The sequence below is a fragment of the Lissotriton vulgaris genome, chromosome 2_1, assembly GCF_964263255.1.
Source record: "Lissotriton vulgaris chromosome 2_1, aLisVul1.2, whole genome shotgun sequence".
In the NCBI taxonomy this organism is placed as follows: Eukaryota; Metazoa; Chordata; class Amphibia; order Caudata; family Salamandridae; genus Lissotriton; species Lissotriton vulgaris.
This window is the reverse complement of record NC_141687.1, coordinates 32,598,825-32,619,916: the sequence shown is the minus strand read 5'-3', so window position 1 is coordinate 32,619,916 and position 21,092 is coordinate 32,598,825. Positions and strand designations below refer to the sequence as shown.

General features: G+C 52.9%; 1 protein-coding gene across 2 annotated transcripts; it reads right to left on the bottom strand.

The window, feature by feature from the left end:
- Positions 1-1,845: 1,845 nt before the first annotated feature.
- On the bottom strand, positions 1,846-20,724 carry LOC147729508 (tubulin alpha-1D chain). 2 transcript variants are annotated; one of them, XM_086954384.1, is made up of 4 exons: positions 20,297-20,724; positions 10,839-11,061; positions 8,656-8,804; positions 1,846-2,926 (listed from the first exon to the last, which is right to left on the bottom strand). In XM_086954384.1, the coding sequence occupies exons 1-4, from the start codon at positions 20,297-20,299 to the stop codon at positions 1,943-1,945; spliced, it is 1,359 nt and encodes a 452-aa protein (XP_086810510.1). In that variant the 5' UTR covers positions 20,300-20,724; the 3' UTR covers positions 1,846-1,942. The 2 variants fall into 2 exon arrangements, with proteins under 2 accessions (XP_086810510.1, XP_086810511.1); XM_086954385.1 differs by lacking the exon at positions 20,297-20,724 and adding an exon at positions 20,153-20,263.
- Between the last annotated feature and the right edge of the window lie 368 nt (positions 20,725-21,092).

Genomic DNA, 21,092 nt, shown 5'->3' with positions numbered 1-21,092 from the left:
CATCCTGCAGTACCTCACTTGTTCTATGTCTTTGAAGGAAGCTTGCACTGACCTTCCAGTGCCACACTTCATCCGTGTCTTTGAAGCAAGCCCGCCCTGGCCTGCACTGCAGTGCCACACTTGCTCTATGTCTTTCAGAAAAAGATGTGATGCTCTTGGTCAGTGCTGTGTCTTATGAGTGCGAACCAAGAACCTCTGCACGTCTGCGCTCTCCGTGTTTCAAGTTTGCACACAAGCGTTTTAAATGTCGCACCTATGCAACCATCTATCCAAACTCTGCTCCGTCCTAGTGAGCGGTGTGCCCGTGTGTGAGCAGCGAGCTGGTACGAGTGCAGGACGGCCACCATGTTTGGTGAGTGCACTGTGAGGGATTATCCAGTGTGAAAACAGGATTAACATGTTCTTTAGTGATTGCACAAAAGAAAATATTAATCCTGTACGTGCTTTACAGGTTGAAAGTTGTGCCTGTGCGAGTGCATCATGAGGCATAGGTCGATTTCAGTGCAGCCTGAGGGACGGGCCTATGTGAGAGCAGCAGTGTGAGGTCCCTGCATGTTATGTCTTTGTGTGCATTGGTAATACTTTTTAGGGTTACGGCTCTGACTTGCAGAGATTCAGTGCAGGAAGTGTAGGAATAGAAATTAGTTTTGATATGGCAGACTGGCGGTGAGAAGGGTCGGTCAGCTGACAGACCGAGAAGTCACCCAAGTGAGGGGGTCTAGATACTTTGCTTGCACTAGGACCCATAGCAACCTAGCTGCACCATGACCCCCACATCCTGCTCAGCTGCCTCCCAATTTGGTGCTTTGCTACGCAGAGTCCCAAATAGTGCCCAACTTTCCAGAGGCCCCTCTTTTCTTTGTACTGAGGTCACCAACACCAGGATGGGGTCCCAGAACAGTATCCACTGGAGACACCACACGTTAGGTGCCCACGTCCTGCACCAGGAGAAGAACAGAAGGGAGGTTCATGTTTACTGGTGGCTTTGTGGAAAACTAGCTGCCATGGCTGTTCGCATCAGCTGAAGCCATTTTGTTTTGTGGCAGCCATTTTAGATAGCCAGGTGCTCGCCATGTGCTTTCTCCCTCTTCACTGTTGACTGCCCTTGTAGTCTGCTTGTGTCATGTGATATAGTTAACTCCTTCCTCACTGAGCCAGAGCCTTGCACATGCTCAGATAGACCTGTAGCTGCCAATACCCCTGTCCTAGTATGTGACTGTCAGGCTACTACTGATGTAAGCAGTAGGTCAATCTTATGTATTTTATTTATTTATTTATTTGTTTATTTTATTTGATTTATATAGCGCGTTATACCCTGGGGTCTCTAAGCGCTTATATATCCATATATGTATTTGTAGTCTTCCTGCATACTCAGCGGTAAATGGGGTACGAAAGACCCATGATTTCTGTACTCTGTGCTGCCTCCTACATTGCCTGAGGGCTCTGTATAGACGCAGTTCCACTCATGAGAAATAATAAATACTTCTTTTGATATTACAGCTTCTGTGCCACTCTCTTCTTTGTTGGTTTAAGGATCAGGTGCATCAGTGACCCCCTTAGAAGGTTTTTATTTCTACAGCTTGGAGGGGATATATCCTAGAAGATGCTCTTAAAGGTTAGTCACTGTTGAAAAAGATCTTCCAGATTGATCGCACTCGTTGTATCTGCGCAGGACGACACCTGCTCCACTGCATTTTCATTTGGAGACAATCGTGGTTCAAAAGGCAAACTTCAAATGTAATTTGTAAAAAAGTATTATACAATTTTAAAGTAGCAGTCAATCGTGATTTCAATTCTGTGGTCTTAACGGACAAGATTTACAATGAGAACACTTGACTCAAAAACTTTAATGAGTTATTTTATTCGACAAAATAGCTCTATTTAAGTTAATAAAACATTTCTGTTCAGTGCAAATTTATCTGTGAGAACAGTTCATGTTAGCTTAATACTCCTCACCCTCTTCTTCCTCTCCTTCTCCTTCCACGCTGTCCGTTCCCACCTCTTCGTAATCCTTCTCCAGGGCGGCCATGTCCTCCCGGGCCTCCGAGAACTCGCCTTCCTCCATCCCCTCGCCCACATACCAGTGGACAAAGGCACGCTTCGCATACATCAGGTCAAACTTGTGGTCCAAGCGAGCCCATGCCTCGGCGATGGCTGTGGTGTTGCTCAACATGCACACAGCACGCTGCACCTTGGCCAGATCTCCGCCAGGCACCACGGTGGGAGGCTGGTAGTTAATACCAACTTTAAAGCCAGTTGGACACCAGTCCACAAACTGGATGGTACGCTTGGTCTTGATGGTTGCGATGGCAGCGTTGACATCTTTGGGCACCACGTCGCCACGGTATAACAGGCAGCAAGCCATGTACTTACCGTGGCGCGGGTCACATTTCACCATCTGGTTTGCCGGCTCAAAGCAAGCATTGGTGATCTCGGACACTGAAAGCTGCTCGTGGTAGGCTTTTTCTGCCGAGATGACTGGGGCATAGGTGGCCAGGGGGAAGTGGATACGGGGATAGGGCACCAAGTTGGTCTGGAACTCAGTAAGGTCAACATTGAGCGCACCATCGAACCGCAGGGAGGCTGTGATGGAGGACACGATCTGGCCTATCAAGCGGTTGAGGTTGGTGTAGGTTGGACGCTCAATGTCCAGGTTCCTGCGGCAGATGTCATAGATGGCTTCGTTGTCCACCATGAAGGCACAGTCGGAATGCTCCAGGGTGGTGTGAGTGGTCAGGATGGCATTGTAGGGCTCAACCACAGCAGTGGAGACTTGGGGAGCTGGGTAGATGGCAAATTCAAGCTTGGACTTCTTGCCGTAGTCAACAGACAGACGTTCCATCAGCAAGGAGGTGAAGCCGGAGCCAGTGCCGCCGCCGAAGCTGTGGAAGATGAGGAAACCCTGGAGCCCAGTGCACTGGTCAGCCTGTGGGAGTGAGAAGAGGAAGGAGTTAATATCATGGCAAATTACCACTACTTATAATGCTACAAACGCTTCTCCACAGATCAGCAGACCAGAATGGTTCTCAGAGAACAAAACCAATAGAAGCCAAACCCCCTGGAAGGAGCGGGTTGATGCAACAGGATTCTTGTGATATTTATATTGTTTGATACCTGGGAAGCTGAAGATTTTCTCACTACCAGGCATGCTCACAGATAAAACACTAGGAGTTCCTTGATAATCCAAGGCTCAAAGAAAATAATTTGCAATCGAAAAAGGCAGTGTAAGGCTGCGGATGCTGTAGGGTCCCTGCATGAACGAGTGCGAGCCCGGAGGGCTGCAGGCAGCGTGAAAAACAGAGCCTTCGAAAACGGAGTGTTCCTGAACACTGTCATGAGGTCATCAGAAGGGGGCTGAGAAAACAAGCATTTGCAATGCAATAGGTCTCGCATTTACGAGAGTTTGAGCTACTGGCATTGTAAATGACAATGCCAATAGCTTAAACTCTCGCAAATGTGAGACCTTTTGCATTGCAAATGCAATTTTTGTTGAAGCACCCCATGCCGCTGTATGGGGTGCTTCCACAAAAAAAGCACCTTTTTGTCAAGTTGACAAACAAATGCTTTTTTGTAAAAGTGCTCTATGCGCAGAGGCTCTTAAGGAAAGCTTTTCCCTGTCTTCCTTCACTGCCAGGAAAACCCTTGGCTAGGGTCCCGTAGTCAGTCACCTGGACTACAGGAATGCTTTACTGGTTTCTGCAAATGACCCCTTGCTGGCCAAGCTGTAATTTGTGCAGAATACAGCTGCATGGTTAATCTTCAACCTTCCGGCATGGTCTCCCTCTGCCCCATATTGAAGAAATGGCATTGGCTACCTATCAGGAAAAAATGGCTAACTAAGTATCTGCAAAGGAGAAGACAGAATAATAGCAACTAATAAAGTGTACCAGTGAAAACGCGCATAGGGTATTCCTTCTTTGTGAAAAGAATTCCCATCAGTTATCGACCGAAACCACCCTATTCATCATCCTGGGATCCTTCACTCCTGAAGGTAAGATAGTATACCCACAGCAGACAGACAGATGTATTCGCCTAATCTGACCTGCGAGACCCAGTGAATTCTATGGTGTATAAAGGTGTGGGGTGACAACTGTAGAGCAGTAAATAAAAATCAATAAAAGAGAGCGATGATAGTAGTATAAACAAATAACTACTATGAAGTATAGCGAATCAATACAAGAGTGCGATGATAGTAGTATAAACAAATAACTACTATGAAGTATAGCGAATCAATACAAGAGTGCGATGATAGTAGTATAAACAAATAACTACTATGAAGTATAGCGAATCAATACAAGAGTGCGATAATAGTAGTATAAACAAATAACTACTATGAAGTATAGCAAATCAATAAAAGAGTGCGATGATAGTAGTATAAACAAATAACTACTATGAAGTATAGCGAATCAATACAAGAGTGCGATGATAGTAGTATAAACAAATAACTACTATGAAGTATAGCAAATCAATAAAAGAGAGCGATGATAGTAGTATAAACAAATAACTACTATGAAGTATAGCAAATCAATAAAAGAGAGCGATGATAGTAGTATAAACAAATAACTACTATGAAGTATAGCAAATCAATAAAAGAGAGCGATGATAGTAGTATAAACAAATAACTACTATGAAGTATAGCAAATCAATAAAAAAGAGCGATGATAGTAGTATAAACAAATAACTACTATGAAGTATAGCAAATCAATAAAAGAGAGCGATGATAGTAGTATAAACAAATAACTACTATGAAGTATAGCGAATCAATACAAGAGTGCGATGATAGTAGTATAAACAAATAACTACTATGAAGTATAGCAAATCAATAAAAGAGAGCGATGATAGTAGTATAAACAAATAACTACTATGAAGTATAGCGAATCAATACAAGAGTGCGATGATAGTAGTATAAACAAATAACTACTATGAAGTATAGCAAATCAATACAAGAGAGCGATGATAGTAGTATAAACAAATAACTACTATGAAGTATAGCAAATCAATAAAAGAGAGCGATGATAGTAGTATAAACAAATAACTACTATGAAGTATAGCAAATCAATAAAAGAGAGCGATGATAGTAGTATAAACAAATAACTACTATGAAGTATAGCAAATCAATAAAAAAGAGCGATGATAGTAGTATAAACAAATAACTACTATGAAGTATAGCAAATCAATAAAAGAGAGCGATGATAGTAGTATAAACAAATAACTACTATGAAGTATAGCGAATCAATACAAGAGTGCGATGATAGTAGTATAAACAAATAACTACTATGAAGTATAGCAAATCAATACAAGAGTGCGATGATAGTAGTATAAACAAATAACTACTATGAAGTATAGCAAATCAATACAAGAGTGCGATGATAGTAGTATAAACAAATAACTACTATGAAGTATAGCAAATCAATACAAGAGTGCGATGATAGTAGTATAAACAAATAACTACAATGAAGTATAGTAGTTATTTGTTTATACTACTATCATTGCACTTATTGATTTGGGAGTGAAGAGGTGCATATTAAAGGTTCTTTACCCCTTCACTATCCAATTTCATCTATTGATACACACACACTTTCACTTCTTAAGTTTTCCACAGTTTTGCACTGCTCTACAGTTGTCACCCCTCACCTTTATACACCATAGAATTCACTGGGTCTCACAGGTCAGGTTAGGCGAATACATCTGTCTGTCTGCTGTGGGTATACTATCTTACCTTCAGGAGTGAAGGATCCCAGATGATGAATAGGGTGGTTTCGGTCGATAACTGATGGGAATTTTTTTCACAAAGAAGGAATACCCTATGAGTGTTTTCACTGGTACACTTTATTAGTTGTTATTATTCGGTCTTCTCCTTTGCAGATACTTAGTTAGCCATTTTTTCCTTTGACCCTTTGCTCCTCTTTGTTGGTGTAACTGGTATGGTAGGGGTGATAGCAATGCATGGTCGTTAAACATCCCCTAGGACCCCACTTTTCCCTGTTGTCTTTATACCTATCAGGAAACGCATAGTCTTCAAGCTGTGCCGTCCAACGCACAAGGCATTTTATAAATCCCTACCTGTCCTTTATCCAGGTCCTTTTAATAATTGGCCTTTTATTATTGCAACAAACTGCCCTATCATATTTGTGCCTGCTCCGATTACCAGGACTTTAAGATGATGTTAAAAACATGGATGTTCAAAACACTCCTGCCCTTGTCTGGAGCGCAATCGCCGAGATACTCCTTCAGGAGTAAGTTGTATCCTATACCAAGAATAAATTAATGTACCACAATACCGGTCATCCTAAAGCCAGCTGCCTGCCGATATATGGCTTTTATATGTGGAGGGAGGAAGTGTGTCAGAACAGTTCCAGGTATTGAGGCACTGGTTCGGCTTCAGCTGTAGAGCAGCCAATTATGTCATCATGGACTAGATATGTACAAATGGAGGAAAATCTAGTTAGCCATCAGGGGACTGGACTAGTTTGCTCAGAAGCCACCCATGAGGCCAGAGCTTTCTAAAGAACACTGCCGTAGATAACACACATGTCAAACTGATGGATTTTAAAAATATCAAGCAGGATTCTCTTCCTACGCGCCATGGATGGAGAAAGGCTTTCAGTGTCCAAACTTTGACCATGTGGTTGGCACCCGTCACTGGCCTCGTGAGACACATGGCAGAATTTACTCTGTATAAAGACTTCTTTTGGATCCAGGAAGGCTGGAGAAGTCTCACTGTTCCTAATAGTTTACTTTGTGACACCATATTCACATTCAGGTATCCCCTTTAAGCTAAGGCCCTCCTGAAGACCATTGTACGCCCCAAATATCTGTGAGATGTGGATTCCAAATCTAAGCTAAAACCTGGAGTTGCAGACGTCATGACAACAGACATTGGTCACAGGCCACCCTCACACGCCTTCCTCTGGCCACTGACTCACAAAAGGGTGAATCCCCTCATGTGTGCACCGGCCGACGGTCTGCATGAAGAATTGGGTGGGGATTCTCAGAACATAAAATAAGGAATGTCTTCAAGAAGCTTACTCCAGCGGTGGCCTGGTCGGCATTGAAACTGGTCAATGACGCTGAGACGGCCAGTCGCAGCTGAGACGGGTCACTGCCCTTCCGACCATTCACAAGCAGAAGTTCTATTTGCCCCGCCTACTCTTGGAATAAGTAAAGCATCTATAGAGCACGCGAATGCCGAGGTGTCTTGGTGCTAAAATATGACTTGTAACGAGTAACTTCTCCAGAGAGGGAAGTATTGCATTTTCACTTGAACAGGAATAGCCAAGTCTTGACCATTTTCCTGAACAGGAGTCTATTTGGTTGTAACAAGCTGTACCATTGGACAGCTTGGCTGTCCAATGAAGCGACTTCTCTCCCTCCCCTCCCTCCCAGATACCCCCATCTAGCCTTTCAAATTTGTGGGACCTGACCCAGTCCTTTGTTGGTTGATCTTAGGTCGTGCCATGAGAAAAGTTTCTATAAGTCCAGAGGTCCCCCGCCCTTCCCTCCCCCCTGTCCCATGTAGTGCTTTAAGCACCAGACAGAGCCTTGAATTCAATTCTTTGCTGGACTGGAAGCCAATGAAAGTTCTCGACACTATTGAGGATAGGATACAATTTCGGGGTGTTAACGGCACCTGTGCTGCGGTGTTCTGCAAAGACTGAAGTTTTAATAGTTGGCGTTTGTCAATGCCAAGAAAAAGAGCGCTGCAGTAATCAATTCAAGAAAGAACGAAAGCGACTACTGCAGTTTTTCTGAGTTCTTGGGGAATGAACAGAAGAATTTAGCACAGGATCTTTAGGAGGAAGAAGCACGAGGAAGTCAGGAGATGAAGCTGATCTGCAAGCAGGACTCCTAAGTGTCTGCCCTTTTCAAGGGGTCAGGACACCGTCCTGCCTCTGCTGGCAAGTGTTTCCAGAGTGATGGTCCCTTTCCGAACTCCACCCTGTTTTATATGTGTTCAATGTAAGATAATTCAGATTCATCCACCAATGATGTGCTTCAGACAGTTGTAAAAAAACCTAGCCACTATTTCTGCACTCGAGGATATAGATCTTATTATCTGAGTGTGGTCGGCGTAAGTAACCAATGAGAAGCTGTGGGCTTTGATCAGCTTAACCAGAGGAGTAACGTACATGTTGAACTGGGTTGGTGACAGTGCCGAGCCCTGTGGAACCTCTGTTCGAGCTGTCGCCTTAATTCCGACTGCCCTTGGCCTCCACGTTAGTACCAGATGGTTAACAGTATCAAACGCTGCTGAAATGTCCAATAGGAGGGGGAGTCACAGCACTTACCGTTGTTGAGTGCATGTAACTGTTCCCCGGAGTAGACATGGGGGGTGCAGCGGTGCAGTTAAAAAACACTCGCTATGGCAGAGATTAAAGCTACTTCAGTCTATTTACAAGTACGGCTCGTTACGCGCTGCACGGTCGCGCTAGCATGGGATTTTATTCCCCTGCATGCAAAAAGAGCGAGTACGCTGACCTTGTAATGGCGGAGTCACTTCTCCTCTCACCCTAGCCGGGGCTATGGATCTAGCAGACCTGTCAGGACCAGGGCCTCCTCTCAAGAGCCTGATATCTCCATTGGGTCAGTGTCAGGAGATACATGACTGGTCAGTCGCATTTCTTCGATACAAACAAAGTGATAAAGGGTACGTACCAGTTTCCGAATTCGGTCCAGCACCAAGTCGATGACCTCCTTGCCGATGGTGTAGTGCCCACGGGCGTAGTTGTTGGCCGCGTCTTCCTTGCCGGTGATGAGCTGCTCGGGGTGGAAGAGCTGGCGGTAGGTGCCCGTCCGGACCTCATCTGCAAAAATAATGTTCAGATTTGTTTGAGCTTAGAGTAGACCCTGAGCTAAGAAGTCTATGCAACCCCTTATAGGATCCATAGAGTACGGTAATTGTAAACCAATGGCGACACGTAACATAACCCAGGAGTAGGGACCAGAGACTCGGGGGCTGCAACAACATCACTGTCAAGGGAGCAGTGATAGAGAAGAAAACGCAAGGATCAGGTAATGTTACTTGGTTCTGAGGGAGATTGAAATTTATGAGTAAGGATTCCCAGCCAAAGAGGGAACCAGCAGACCAGCAGTGTGAGTTAGCACTGGACAGTGCAAGGGACCTGGGTGGTTGGTTGGGAAGCAGCTCTGGTCTTACGCAGATGATGCCATGGGCATGGTATCTGGGCAGGTGTTTAGAATGCAAGGATGGCCCTTCACCAGCGTGAGTTGGACAGCAATGTAATCTGGTTCACATAAGCCCTAAAGACAGGAACATACCACAATATTGTTTGGCCGGTTCTGCTGAGCCACTAAGAACTCTTGCTCAAACCCAGATCCTGACCATCTCCCAATGAGATTCATCAACCTCCGAGCAGAGGATGCGGACTACTCAACGCTAAGTCATGGGGACCTGGAGACAGCGCGACCAGTCAACCCACCTCAGCAGGGTGGAGATCAGGAGACGACATGGCCTGGTTAGATGGGAGCAGGGTGTCAGGAGACGCCATGCCCTGCTGACTGACCAAGGGGTGGCGCTGCAGGAGAAAGCATGGCCAGTCAACCCACCTCAGCAGGGTGGAGATCAGAAGACTTGGCCTCCACAGACCTCTGAGCAGGGGTTTCAAACCATGGGGACTCATGGCCAGGCATGAGCAGGGGGTCAGAAGAAAACCTTCTGCACACTGAGCCATGAGCAGATGGTGGAAACAAGGAGAAGGCAGGGCCAGCGCACAGCCCTGAGCTGTGTGTACATCAGAAGATATGTCCTCCACAGACATCTGAGCAGGGGGTTCAGACCAGGAGAAGCCGTGGACAGGTCAGACACGAGCAGGGTGCCAAGAAGAGACACATTATGTCCAGTGACCCATGAGCCGGTGGTCGTGGCCAGGAGAAGGCATGGCCAGCGCACAGACCTGAGCTGTGTGTACATCAGAAGATATGTCCTCCACAGACATCTGAGCAGGGGGTTCAGACCAGGAGAAGCCGTGGACAGGTCAGACACGAGCAGGGTGCCAAGAAGAGACACATTATGTCCAGTGACCCATGAGCCGGTGGTCGTGGCCAGGAGAAGGCATGGCCAGCGCACAGACCTGAGCTGTGTGTACATCAGAAGATATGTCCTCCACAGACATCTGAGCAGGGGGTTCAGACCTAGAGAAGCCGTAGTCAGGTCAGACACGAGCAGGGTGCCAAGAAGAGACACATTATGTCCAGTGACCCATGAGCCGGTGGTCGTGGCCAGGAGAAGGCATGGCCAGCGCCAGACCGGAGGTGGGTGTACATCAGAAGATATGTCCTCCACAGACCTGAGCAGGAGGTTCAGACCAGGAGAAGCCGTGGACAGGTCAGACACGAGCAGGGTGCCAAAGAGACACATTCTGCCCACTGACCCAGGAGCAGGAAGAAGTGTTGTCATTACACAGACCTGAGCTGGGTGTACATCAGGAGAGGACAAGCCCTCCACATATCTCAGACCTTCAGTTGAGACATGAGTGGGGGGCCAGAAGAAGCCGCGCCCTGTTCACAGACCCCTGCCTAGGGATGGAGGTAAGGGAACGAATGCTGGAGACGCTGATCATGCCCATAACGTTGTTACTCACTGATCACTGTGGGCCCCATACCTCACCCATGGACACCCTGAGCACAGTGAGATGACCACTGCCACACCCCGTGACTCACTGATCACTGTGGGCCCCATACCTCACCCATGGACACCCTGAGCACAGTGAGATGACCACTGCCATACCCCGTGACTCACCGATGACTGTGGCCTCCATACCTCACCCATGGACACCCCGAACACAGTGAGATGACCACTGCCACACCCCGTGACTCACCGATGACTGTGGGCTCCAGGTCTACAAAGACAGCTCGTGGCACGTGCTTCCCGGCCCCGGTCTCGCTGAAGAAGGTGTTGAAGGAGTCGTCCCCGCCCCCGATGGTCTTGTCGCTGGGCATCTGTCCGTCCGGTTGGATGCCATGCTCCAGGCAGTACAGCTCCCAGCAGGCATTGCCAATCTGGACTCCGGCCTGGCCAACATGGACTGAAATACACTCACGCTGTGGAGGAAAAAAAGAGGCCATGGTAGAAACTTGAAGACAGAGGCTCACGGGGTGAACACACCCTTATTCGTCAGCTAGATAAGCCTGCACTCCACCTGCGTGTGCCTACTGCTAGTTCATGGGCACCACAGGCTGCCTTACGCCTCTCTTGGGCAAAGCTGGGATCCCTAACCTGCTCGGTCTCGCCACCACCCTTGCAAGCTGCTGGTCCCCATCTCACATGTTATGCAGCAAATATAATTATTTATAAAGTTTTATATAGCAAGAACATGACCAGTTTCCACCCATCATACCCTGGTATAGCTACACTGCCCCTCCCCTGCACTCCTATGTAGGGCTGCTGTGCCCCTCATGTCCTCCCTGGTACAGTAGTGCCCCTCCCCTGCACCCCCAAGGTGAGACTGCTCTGCCCCTGATTTCTACCCTAGTGCAGCTGTGGCACGTCGATACCACTGCACACAGCTGAACAACGCAAGAATCATGGCACTCTACTATGTACCACCGTGCCAGCACCAGACCGGACAGCTGAAGAAAAGGGGATACACCACTCTGTGCCACCTCCACACCACCCAAGAATCGCTGGCAACCCACTCCGTCTGTGCCACCTCCACACCACCCAAGAATCGCTGGCACCCCACTCCGTCTGTGCCACCTCCACGCCACCCAAGAATCGCTGGCACCCCACTCTGTATCACCCCAACAGCACCACACACCTGAGCAACACTCCATGCTAATTCCACACACCCCTGAACCCCAGAATCAGTCAACAACTGAAGAATCAGGGATACACCACTATGTGTACCCCCAAAGCACCGTACACACCTGAACAAGTCAAGAATCAGGGCACCCCACTCTGTAACCTCAATAATGGGCACTCCACTCTGTAACACCTGCACAGCACTCAAGAATCATTGCACCCCACTCTGTGCCACCCCTACAGGACTGTAAGCACCTGAACAACTCTAGAACCAGTGGCACCCCACTCTGTGCCAACCCCACAGCACCGCACACACCTGAACACCATGCTGTGCCACCCTCCGCACCGCACACACCTCAACACCACTCGGTGCCATCCCCACAGCACCGCACACCTGAACACCACTCTGTGCCACCCCTCAGCACCGCACACACCTGAACACCACTCTGTGCCAGCCCCACTGCACTGCACACACCTGAACACCATGCTGTGATGCCCCTCAGCTCTGCACACACCTGAACACCACTCTGTGCCATCCCCACAGCACCGCACACCTGAACACCACTCTGTGCCAGCCCCACTGCACACACCTGAACACCATGCTGTGTTACCCCTCAGCTCTGCACACACCTGAACACACCTCTGTGCCAGCCCCACTGCACTGCACACACCTGAGCACCATGCTGTTACCCCTCAGCACCGCACACACCTGAACACCACTCTGTGCCACACCTCAGCTCTGCACACACCTTAACACCACTCTGTAAGACCCCCCCCCAGCACCAAACACACCTGAACACCAGTCTGAACTCATGAATCGGTGGCAACCGTGACCCCTCCATGTGGTGCAGAAGCACACAACAAGGGCTCTAGGGTGTTGATGGAAAGTTACCAAACGCCGCCTTCGACTCGGAAAAAGCACACAGAGAGGCAACATAAATTTTACAAAAATGCTTAAATGCACAGTAGGTAACAATCCAGTTTCTTTAATTATGTGAGATATAATCTTTTTAATGGATTCTTGAATCATTCGTGGCGTGAGATGGTCTGTATTTGTCGAAGGCTTGTGGCCGGTCGAGAGGCGCTGCATCCTACTAGAGCCACTGAAGAAGTTACTTTCTCAGTATATGGAGAGTCACCTATTAAAGTGAACCCCAAAGAACTGAATTGGAAGTACGTTACAGTCTGGGGATTTTAAGTGTCCTAAGCAACTGTGGACTATCAGCTTAAAGTATGTGATTAACTGGGGGCTATCCGGGATAACTACTGGTACGGATGAGAGATCACTTATCAGCGCAAAGTCCAAAATATAGTAACATGTTACATCAGAGATCACTATAAGATTGGTGGATTGGGTTCAGTGCCCTGAAGAAGCCCCATTGGGGCGAAACGCGGTGGCTGTATTGTGGCCGTTTTTTTTCGACCATCTCACGCCATGAATGATTCAAGAATCCATTGAAAAGATTATATCTCAAATCATTGAAGAAACTGGATTGTGTTACCTACTGTGCATTTAAGCATTATTGTAAAATGTATGTTGCCTCTCTGTGTGCTTTTTGGGTATATTATATTTGTGTGGTCTTGTGGCAGTGGACCAGTGAGGTGGGCAACTTTAACTGAGAAATACATCTATAAATTGTGTATAGCAAGGTGGTGCAACTTGTTTTTCCCTTACTGCCTATTTCTGTTTTTGTTCGTTCCCAGAGCCCCTGGAAACCCCAACGAAATCGATGCCTCGAGCAGCCAGAGATGTGTGATGAACTTGTCCAGAGTTAAGGTGGATCATACCCTATCTCAACAATCTACAGTCTCCACGGGGGTCCCGCAAGGTTCCTCACTTTCTCCCAGACTCTTTAACATTTTCCTGGAACCACTAGTGAACGCTCTAAAACCCATGAACATTCTTTTTCATATGTATGCGGATGACACGCAACTTTATCTGAAAAACAATTCCTCTGCAAACTTCATTTCACTCAATTCCTCCTTGACAATCACCCAAAACTGGCTAACTGAAAAACACCCCCTGCTCATCACCGCCAAAATCGAATTCCTTCTCATCCCCCCTTCTAAGCACACCCCCAAGATTGACCTCTGGATGAAGCACCGTTCGACCTTCAACTGCTCCCCTCTTATCATCGACTCAGCTAAATCTCTTGGAATCACCCTAGACTCACACTGGAACATGAAGACTAATATCAGTAAGCTGCGTATGGGTGCTAACCACCAAATGAGGATGCTTAGAAACCTAAAACCATTCCTCCCTCAAGAGGACTTCAAGCAGGTGGTTCAAGCGCTTGTCCTACCGAGGCTAGACTACGGTAGCGCGACGCTCTGTGGCCTCCGCAAATATACCTTGGCCCCGCTCAGGGCTTCATTGAATGCCGATGCCAGGCTGATCACTGATTCAAAAAGAACTTAACACATATCCCCAGCCCTAAGATCTCTAAAGTGGTTACCCTACGAAGCAAAAATACAACTAGAGATTGCTTGTTTGGCACACAAAGCCCTCCACTTCAAACCCCTGGGTACCTGGCCCAAAGACTAGAACTACCAGGAGGGGCAGACCACCAGGAGGGGCAGACCACCAGGAGGGGCAGACCACCAGAAGGGGCAGACCACCAGGAGGGGCAGACCACCAGGAGGGGCAGACCACCAGAAGGGGCAGACCACCAGGAGGGGCAGACCACCAGGAGGGGCAGACCACCAGGAGGGGCAGACCACCAGGAGGGGCAGACCACCAGGAGGGGCAGACCACCAAGAGGGGCAGACCACCAGGAGGGGCAGACCACCAAGAGGGGCAGACCACCAGGAAGGGCAGACCACCAGGAGGGGCAGACCACCAGGAGGGGCAGACCACCAGGAAGGGCAGACCACCAGGAGGGGCAGACCACCAGGAAGGGCAGACCACCAGGAAGGGCAGACCACCAGGAGGGGCAGACCACCAGGAAGGGCAGACCACCAGGAAGGGCAGACCACCAGGAAGGGCAGACCACCAGGAGGGGCAGACCACCAAGAGGGGCAGACCACCAGGAAGGGCAGACCACCAGGAGGGGCAGACCACCAGGAAGGGCAGACCACCAGGAAGGGCAGACCACCAGGAGGGGCAGACCACCAGGAAGGGCAGACCACCAGGAAGGGCAGACCACCAGGAAGGGCAGACCACCAGGAGGGGCAGACCACCAAGAGGGGCAGACCACCAGGAAGGGCAGACCACCAGGAGGGGCAGACCACCAGAAGGAGCAGACCACCAGGAGGGGCAGACCACCAGGAGGGGCAGACCACCAGGAGGGGCAGACCACCAGGAAGGGCAGACCACCAGGAGGGGCAGACCACCAGGAGGGGCAGACCACCAAGAGGGGCAGACCACCAGGAGGTGCAAATTCTCTACTACTGAAACCTTAGACTTTTCTCAAAAAGAGAACGAGGCGCAGAGCCTCCTCTGGCTCAGCACCGAAGATCTGGAACTCTCTCCCACCGGAAATCCGCAGAAACCCCTACACGGCTGCTTTCAAAAATGAAGTAAAAACAATCCTAATGAACAAGCTCCTGCCTTAAAGGGCCATGGCTCATCTGTTTTCGAAATGTCCTTTGATTTCACTTCTTTTTTTCCTCTTTGTTGCCCAGGATTGTCTGCCTCACCCTACTAAGTAATGTTTGTTCTCATCCTTGTACATTCTTATTAGTTCATTCTGTCATCCTCTCTTACTCCCTCTGCAGCATCCCCTTTACTGTGTTCCTCCCTCACCTGTACTGTGAAGCGCTTTGATACCCTTTGGGGTCTTGTTCGTGCTATACAAATTTTTTGAAAATAATTCTGCTACCGGCGGGAAAGGGGTTCCTCCGAGTATGGGAGACACTGTGCCCCCTCATGGTACAAGCTCGACAGGGGGGGTATTTATAAACAACTGCTGCTTGACAAGGTACCCTTAACTGACCAGGGTGTGGGGAGGGTCAGCCCCCCTCCCCATACCCTGCTCCCTGTCGTAAAGCCAAGACAATGTTGACATTGGGGGACCACGAAGGAGGCTACCTCGGAGGAACAGAGGGGGGGGGGCGATGGGCTCAGAGGTGCAGGAGGGGGGGCGATGGGCTCAGAGGTGCAGGAGGGGGGGCGATGGGCTCAGAGGTGCAGGAGGGGGGGCGATGGGCTCAGAGGTGCAGGAGGGGGGCGATGGGCTCAGAGGTGCAGGAGGGGGCGATGGGCTCAGAGGTGCAGGAGGGGAAGCGATGGGCTCAGAGGGGCAGGAGGGGAAGCGATGGGCTCAGAGGGGCAGGAGGAGGGGCGATGGGCTCAGAGGTGCAGGAGGGGGGGGCGATGGGCTCAGAGGTGCAGGAGGAAGAGCGATGGGCTCAGAGGTGCAGGAGGGGGAGCGATGGGCTCAGAGGTGCAGGAGGGGGGGCGATGGGCTCGGAGGTGCAGGAGGGGAAGCGATGGGCTCGGAGGTGCAGGAGGGGAAGCGATGGGCTCGGAGGTGCAGGAGGGGGGCGATTGGCTCAGAGGTGCAGCGATGGGCTTGGAGGGGGTGATGGGCTCAGAGGTGCAGGAGGGGGGAGCGATGGGCTCAGAAGTGCAGGAGGGTGGGGCGATGGGCTCGGAGGTGCAGGAGGGGGGGCGATGGGCTCAGAGGTGCAGCGATGGGCTCGGAGGTGCAGGAGTGGGCGATGGGCTCAGAGGTGCACGAGGGGGCGATGGGCTCAGAGGTGCAGGAGGGGGTGATGGGCTCAGAGGTGCAGGAGGGGGGAGCGATGGGCTCAGAAGTGCAGGAGGGTGGAGCGATGGGCTCAGAGGTGCATGAGAGGAAGCAATGGGCTCAGAGGTGCAGGAGGGGGGAGCGGTGGGCTCAGAGGTGCAGGAGGGGGGAGCGGTGGGCTCAGAGGTGCAGGAGGGGGAGCGATGGGCTCAGAGGTGCAGGTGGGGTGGCGATGGGCTCAGAGGTGCAGGAGGGGGGAGCGATGGGCTCAGAGGTGCAGGAGGGGGGAGCGATGGGCTCAGAGGTGCAGGAGGGAGCGATGGGCTCAGAGGTGCAGGAGGGGAAGCGATGGGCTCAGAGGTGCAGGAGGGGGGAGCGATGGGCTCAGAGGTGCAGCAGGGGGAGCGATGAGCTCAAGTGATGGGCTCAGTGGTGCAGCAGGGGGAGCAATGGGCTCAGAGGCGCAGGTGGAAGAGCGATGGGCTCAGAGGTGCAGGAGGGAGAGCGATGGGCTCAAAGGTGCAGGAGGGGGCGATGGGCTCAAAGGTGCAGGTGGGGTGGCGATGGGCACAGAGGTGCAGGAGGGGAGGCGATGGGCACAGAGATGCAGGAGGGTGGAGCGATGGGCTCAGAGATGCAGGAGGGGAAGCGATGGGCTCAGAGGTGCAGGAGGGGAAGCGATGGGCTCAGAGGTGCAGGAGGGGAAGCGATGGGCTCAGAGGTGCAGGAGGGGAAGCGATGGGCTCAGAGGTGCAGGAGGGGAGCGATGGGCTCAGAGGTGCAGGAGGGGAGCGATGGGCTCAGAGGTGCAGGAGGGGAGCGATGGGCTCAGAGGTGCAGGAGGGGAGCGATGGGCTCAGAGGTGCAGGAGGGGAGCGATGGGCTCAGAGGTGCAGGAGGGGGGAGCGATGGGCTCAAGTGATGGGCTCAGAGGTGCAGCAGGGGGAGCGATGGGCTCAAGTGATGGGCTCAGAGGTGCAGCAGGGGGAGCGATGGGTTCAGAGGTGCAGGAGGGGGGCGTGGGGCTCAGAGGCGCAGGTGGAAGAGCGATGGGCTCAGAGGTGCAGGATGGAGAGCGATGGGCTCAGAGGTGCAGGAGGGGGGCGATGGGCTCAGAGGTGCAGGTGGGGTGGCGATGGGCTCAGAGGTGCAGGAGGGGGGAGCGATGGGCTCAGAAGTGCAGGAGAGTGGAGCGATGGGCTCAGAGGTGCAGGAGGGAGAGCGATGGGCTCAGAGGTGCATGAGAGGAAGCGATGGGCTCAGAGGTGCAGGAGGGGGGAGCGGTGGGCTCAGAGGTGCAGGTGGGGTGGCGATGGGCTCAGAGGTGCAGGTGGGGTGGCGATGGGCTCAGAGGTGCAGGAGGGGGGAGCGATGGGCTCAGAGGTGCAGGAGGGGGGAGCGATGGGCTCAGAGGTGGAGGAGGGGAAGCGATGGGCTCAGAGGTGCAGGAGGGGAAGCGATTGGCTCAGAGGTGCAGGAGGGGAAGCGATGGGCTCAGAGGTGCAGGAGGGGAATGATGGGCTCAGAGGTGCAGGAGGGGGGAGCGATGGGCTCAGAGGTGCAGCAGGGGGAGCGATGAGCTCAAGTGATGGGCTCAGTGGTGCAGCAGGGGGAGCAATGGGCTCAGAGGTGCAGGAGGGGGGAGCGATGGGCTCAGAGGTGCAGGAGGGGAAGCGATGGGCTCAGAGGTGCAGGAGGGGAAGCGATGGGCTCAGAGGTGCAGGAGGGGGGGCGATGGGCTCAGAGGTGCAGGAGGGGGTGCGATGGGCTCAGAGTGCAGGAAGGGAAGCGATGGGCTCAGAGGTGCAGGAGGGGAAGCGATGGGCTCAGAGGTGCAGGAGGGGGGAGCGATGGGCTCAGAGGTGCAGGAGGGGAGCGATGGGCTCAGAGGTGCAGGAGGGGGAGGGATGGGCTCAGAGGTGCAGGAGGGGGAGGGATGGGCTCAGAGGTGCAGGAGGGGGAGGGATGGGCTCAGAGGTGCAGGAGGGGGAGCGATGGGTTCAGAGGTGATGAGCTCGGATGTACGGGAGAGGTGACGTCAGAGTGGTGCTGAGGCTGCGTAGGACTGATTTACAGGAGGGTGCAGGAGCGAGGATGAGTTAAGGGGCGCAGGGGGTGCTCGGCACAGTACAGCAGGCTCGAAGGTGCAGAGGGTGATGTTCGAGGTGCAGGAGAGGTGATGACGGCGGGGATATGAGGATGGTGTTGAGGTTTGGTGATGGGCGAGGTACGGGAGGGGTGATGGGCGAGGTACGGGGAGGGGTGATGGGCGAGGTACGGGGAGGGGTGATGGTGAGCGGTGATGGGCGAGGTACGGGGAGGGGTGATGAGTGCAGAGGAGGGGCGATGAGCTCGGATGTGCGGAGAGGTGACGTCAGCGGTCTGAGAGTGGTCCTGATGCTGCGCAGGAATGATGTACAGGGGCTGATCGATGGGCTGGGGAGGGGCGGGGGGGGGCGAGGTGGAGCCGCGAGGATGAGTCCGGGGGCGCTCGGGGTGGGGGGGGGGACAGGCGGTGCCAGTTTAGTTCTCATTTTTGGGACCGGCGCTTATTTCAGCTCAACGCCGCGGCTCTGATCCAGAGAGAATGGGCGGGCGGCGGGGGGGGGGGGGGGGGGGGGGGGGGGTCCGGGGCAGGCGGGTAGAATAATACCCTGCAGGAGCGAAGTCACGGGGGGCGCTGGTGGTGGATGAAAGAGGCCTGGGGGGGGGTGCAGGATTGCCCCGCCCTGGTCTGCGGCACCTCGCTTACCCCCGTGAAGCCCCCTGTTCTTGGGTGAGGGGGGGGCACATAGAGAGGGGTAACAAGAGGGTTGTAAGAGAGAAACAATTATACAGACTGGGTGAGAACCTTAAAACAAGCGGATTTAAAGAGACACCCATACCACAGACTGCGATAGAGGGGCGCCGAGGGGAGGGGGGCAGGGTGGGGGGCCGAGCATCTATCCCCCAGAGCCCCAACCTTCTCTTTGTGTGAGGGTTCATATAGGGAGGTGCACGGTGGGGGGGGGGGGGGTGTCTCTGCCTCAGGACCCCCAACCTGTCTCCGGGGCCCGGTGAGGCGTCTCTCTTTGGGCTCAAAGGGGGGGGGGCTCGCTCTAGAGGGGTTCGGGGGGGCCTGTCTTTGGGTGGGGGCTCATACAGAGAAGTGCAGGGAGCGGCTTACTATAGAGGGGATCCCAGCCCCCACCCCTCCCTCCCCCGCCATCTTGTCGCCTCTTCCCGGGTGAAGCCTCTCTCTTTGTGCTCAGGGCGGGAAGGGGTGCGGGGGAGGGGAGCCGCTGTGCCCCCGTCTTTGGGGGTGCGGGCTCCTAGAGAGAGCGACTGGTCGCGATAGAGGGGTGAGGGGGGGTCCCGGCGAACCCCCTGTCTTTGGGAGAGGGCGGCAGCTCTCTATAGAGGGGTGCTGAGGGCTGTATTTGGGGTGGGGCTCCTCTAGAGAGGGCAGGGGGCTGCAGCTCGCTCTAGGGGGTGCGGGGGGCTGTCTTTAGGGGTGGGGGCTCCTAAAGAGAGGGTAGAGGGCGGCAGCTCGCTCTAGGGATGAGGGGTGGGGCCCCCCCTTTTACTCACCATCCTGTCTCTGTCCCCCGGTGAACCCCCTGTTTGTGGGTGAGGGTGGCAGCTCGCTGTAGAGGGGTGCGGGCTGTCTTTGGGGGTGGGGGCTCCTATGGGGAGGGGTGCTGGGGGTCCCCGTACTCACCATCCTGTCTGCGGTCCGGGGGCGCCTTCTGTCCGATGGGTGGGGGCTCCTATAGAGAGGGCGGCAGCTCGCTCTAGAGGGGTGCGGGCTGCCTTTGGGGGTGGGGGCTCCTATCGTGAGGGGTGCTGGGGTCCCTGTACTCACCATCCTGTCTCCGGTCTGGGGGCGCCTTCTGTCCGATGGGTGATGCTCGGCGAGGGCTGCGTGTCTGAGCCTGCTCTGCCGCCTCCTCTTTTATAGCGCCCAGAGGTCAGGTGCTGTGTTGTTGGATACGGGGGTCAGTGGATACGGGGCCCCTCCCGCGGCTGTCGTCATGGAGATGGAGGGCTTCCAACAGCGCAGAGAGGGCTGGGCTGGGGGAGGCGCAGCCAGGAACAAAGGAGGGGGAGGAGGAAAGCATCATGGCGGCGTCCCTGGGCCATGGAAACCCCAAACACGCCAGCCGAGGGCCCCAGCGACGGGCAGGGGCCCCAACAAACCGCCCACGCCCCGGGCAGGGACGCGCTCGACCAACTGGTAGGGCAGGAATGAAGGAGCCGCGTCTGCAGGTGCCATGACACCCGGGGCCTTGCAGCGCTATAGGGCTATAGGTCAATGCACCTGCTGTAGAGTGCGTGCAACCAGGGGCTGTGGCTCTGACCCGGCGCCGACCCTACTATTCACACAATCCACGTCCCACCATAAATGAGGTGGGGGCCCCGGACCCCTTTAACGTGCTACAGTAGACGCGGACCCCCGCCTTCATCCCATGAGGTGGGGGCCCCGGATCCCTGTAGCGTGCCACGGCAGATGGGGACCCCCGCTTTCACCCCCTTGGACCTCAGAGGTCCCATCAGAAGCGACGAACAGAGAAACGCCCTTTGCAATCGCTCTACTTGCAGCGCTGTCCTGGACAGACACTCCTGTACGCGTTGTCGCCGCGCAGCGCTGTATTCGGGGC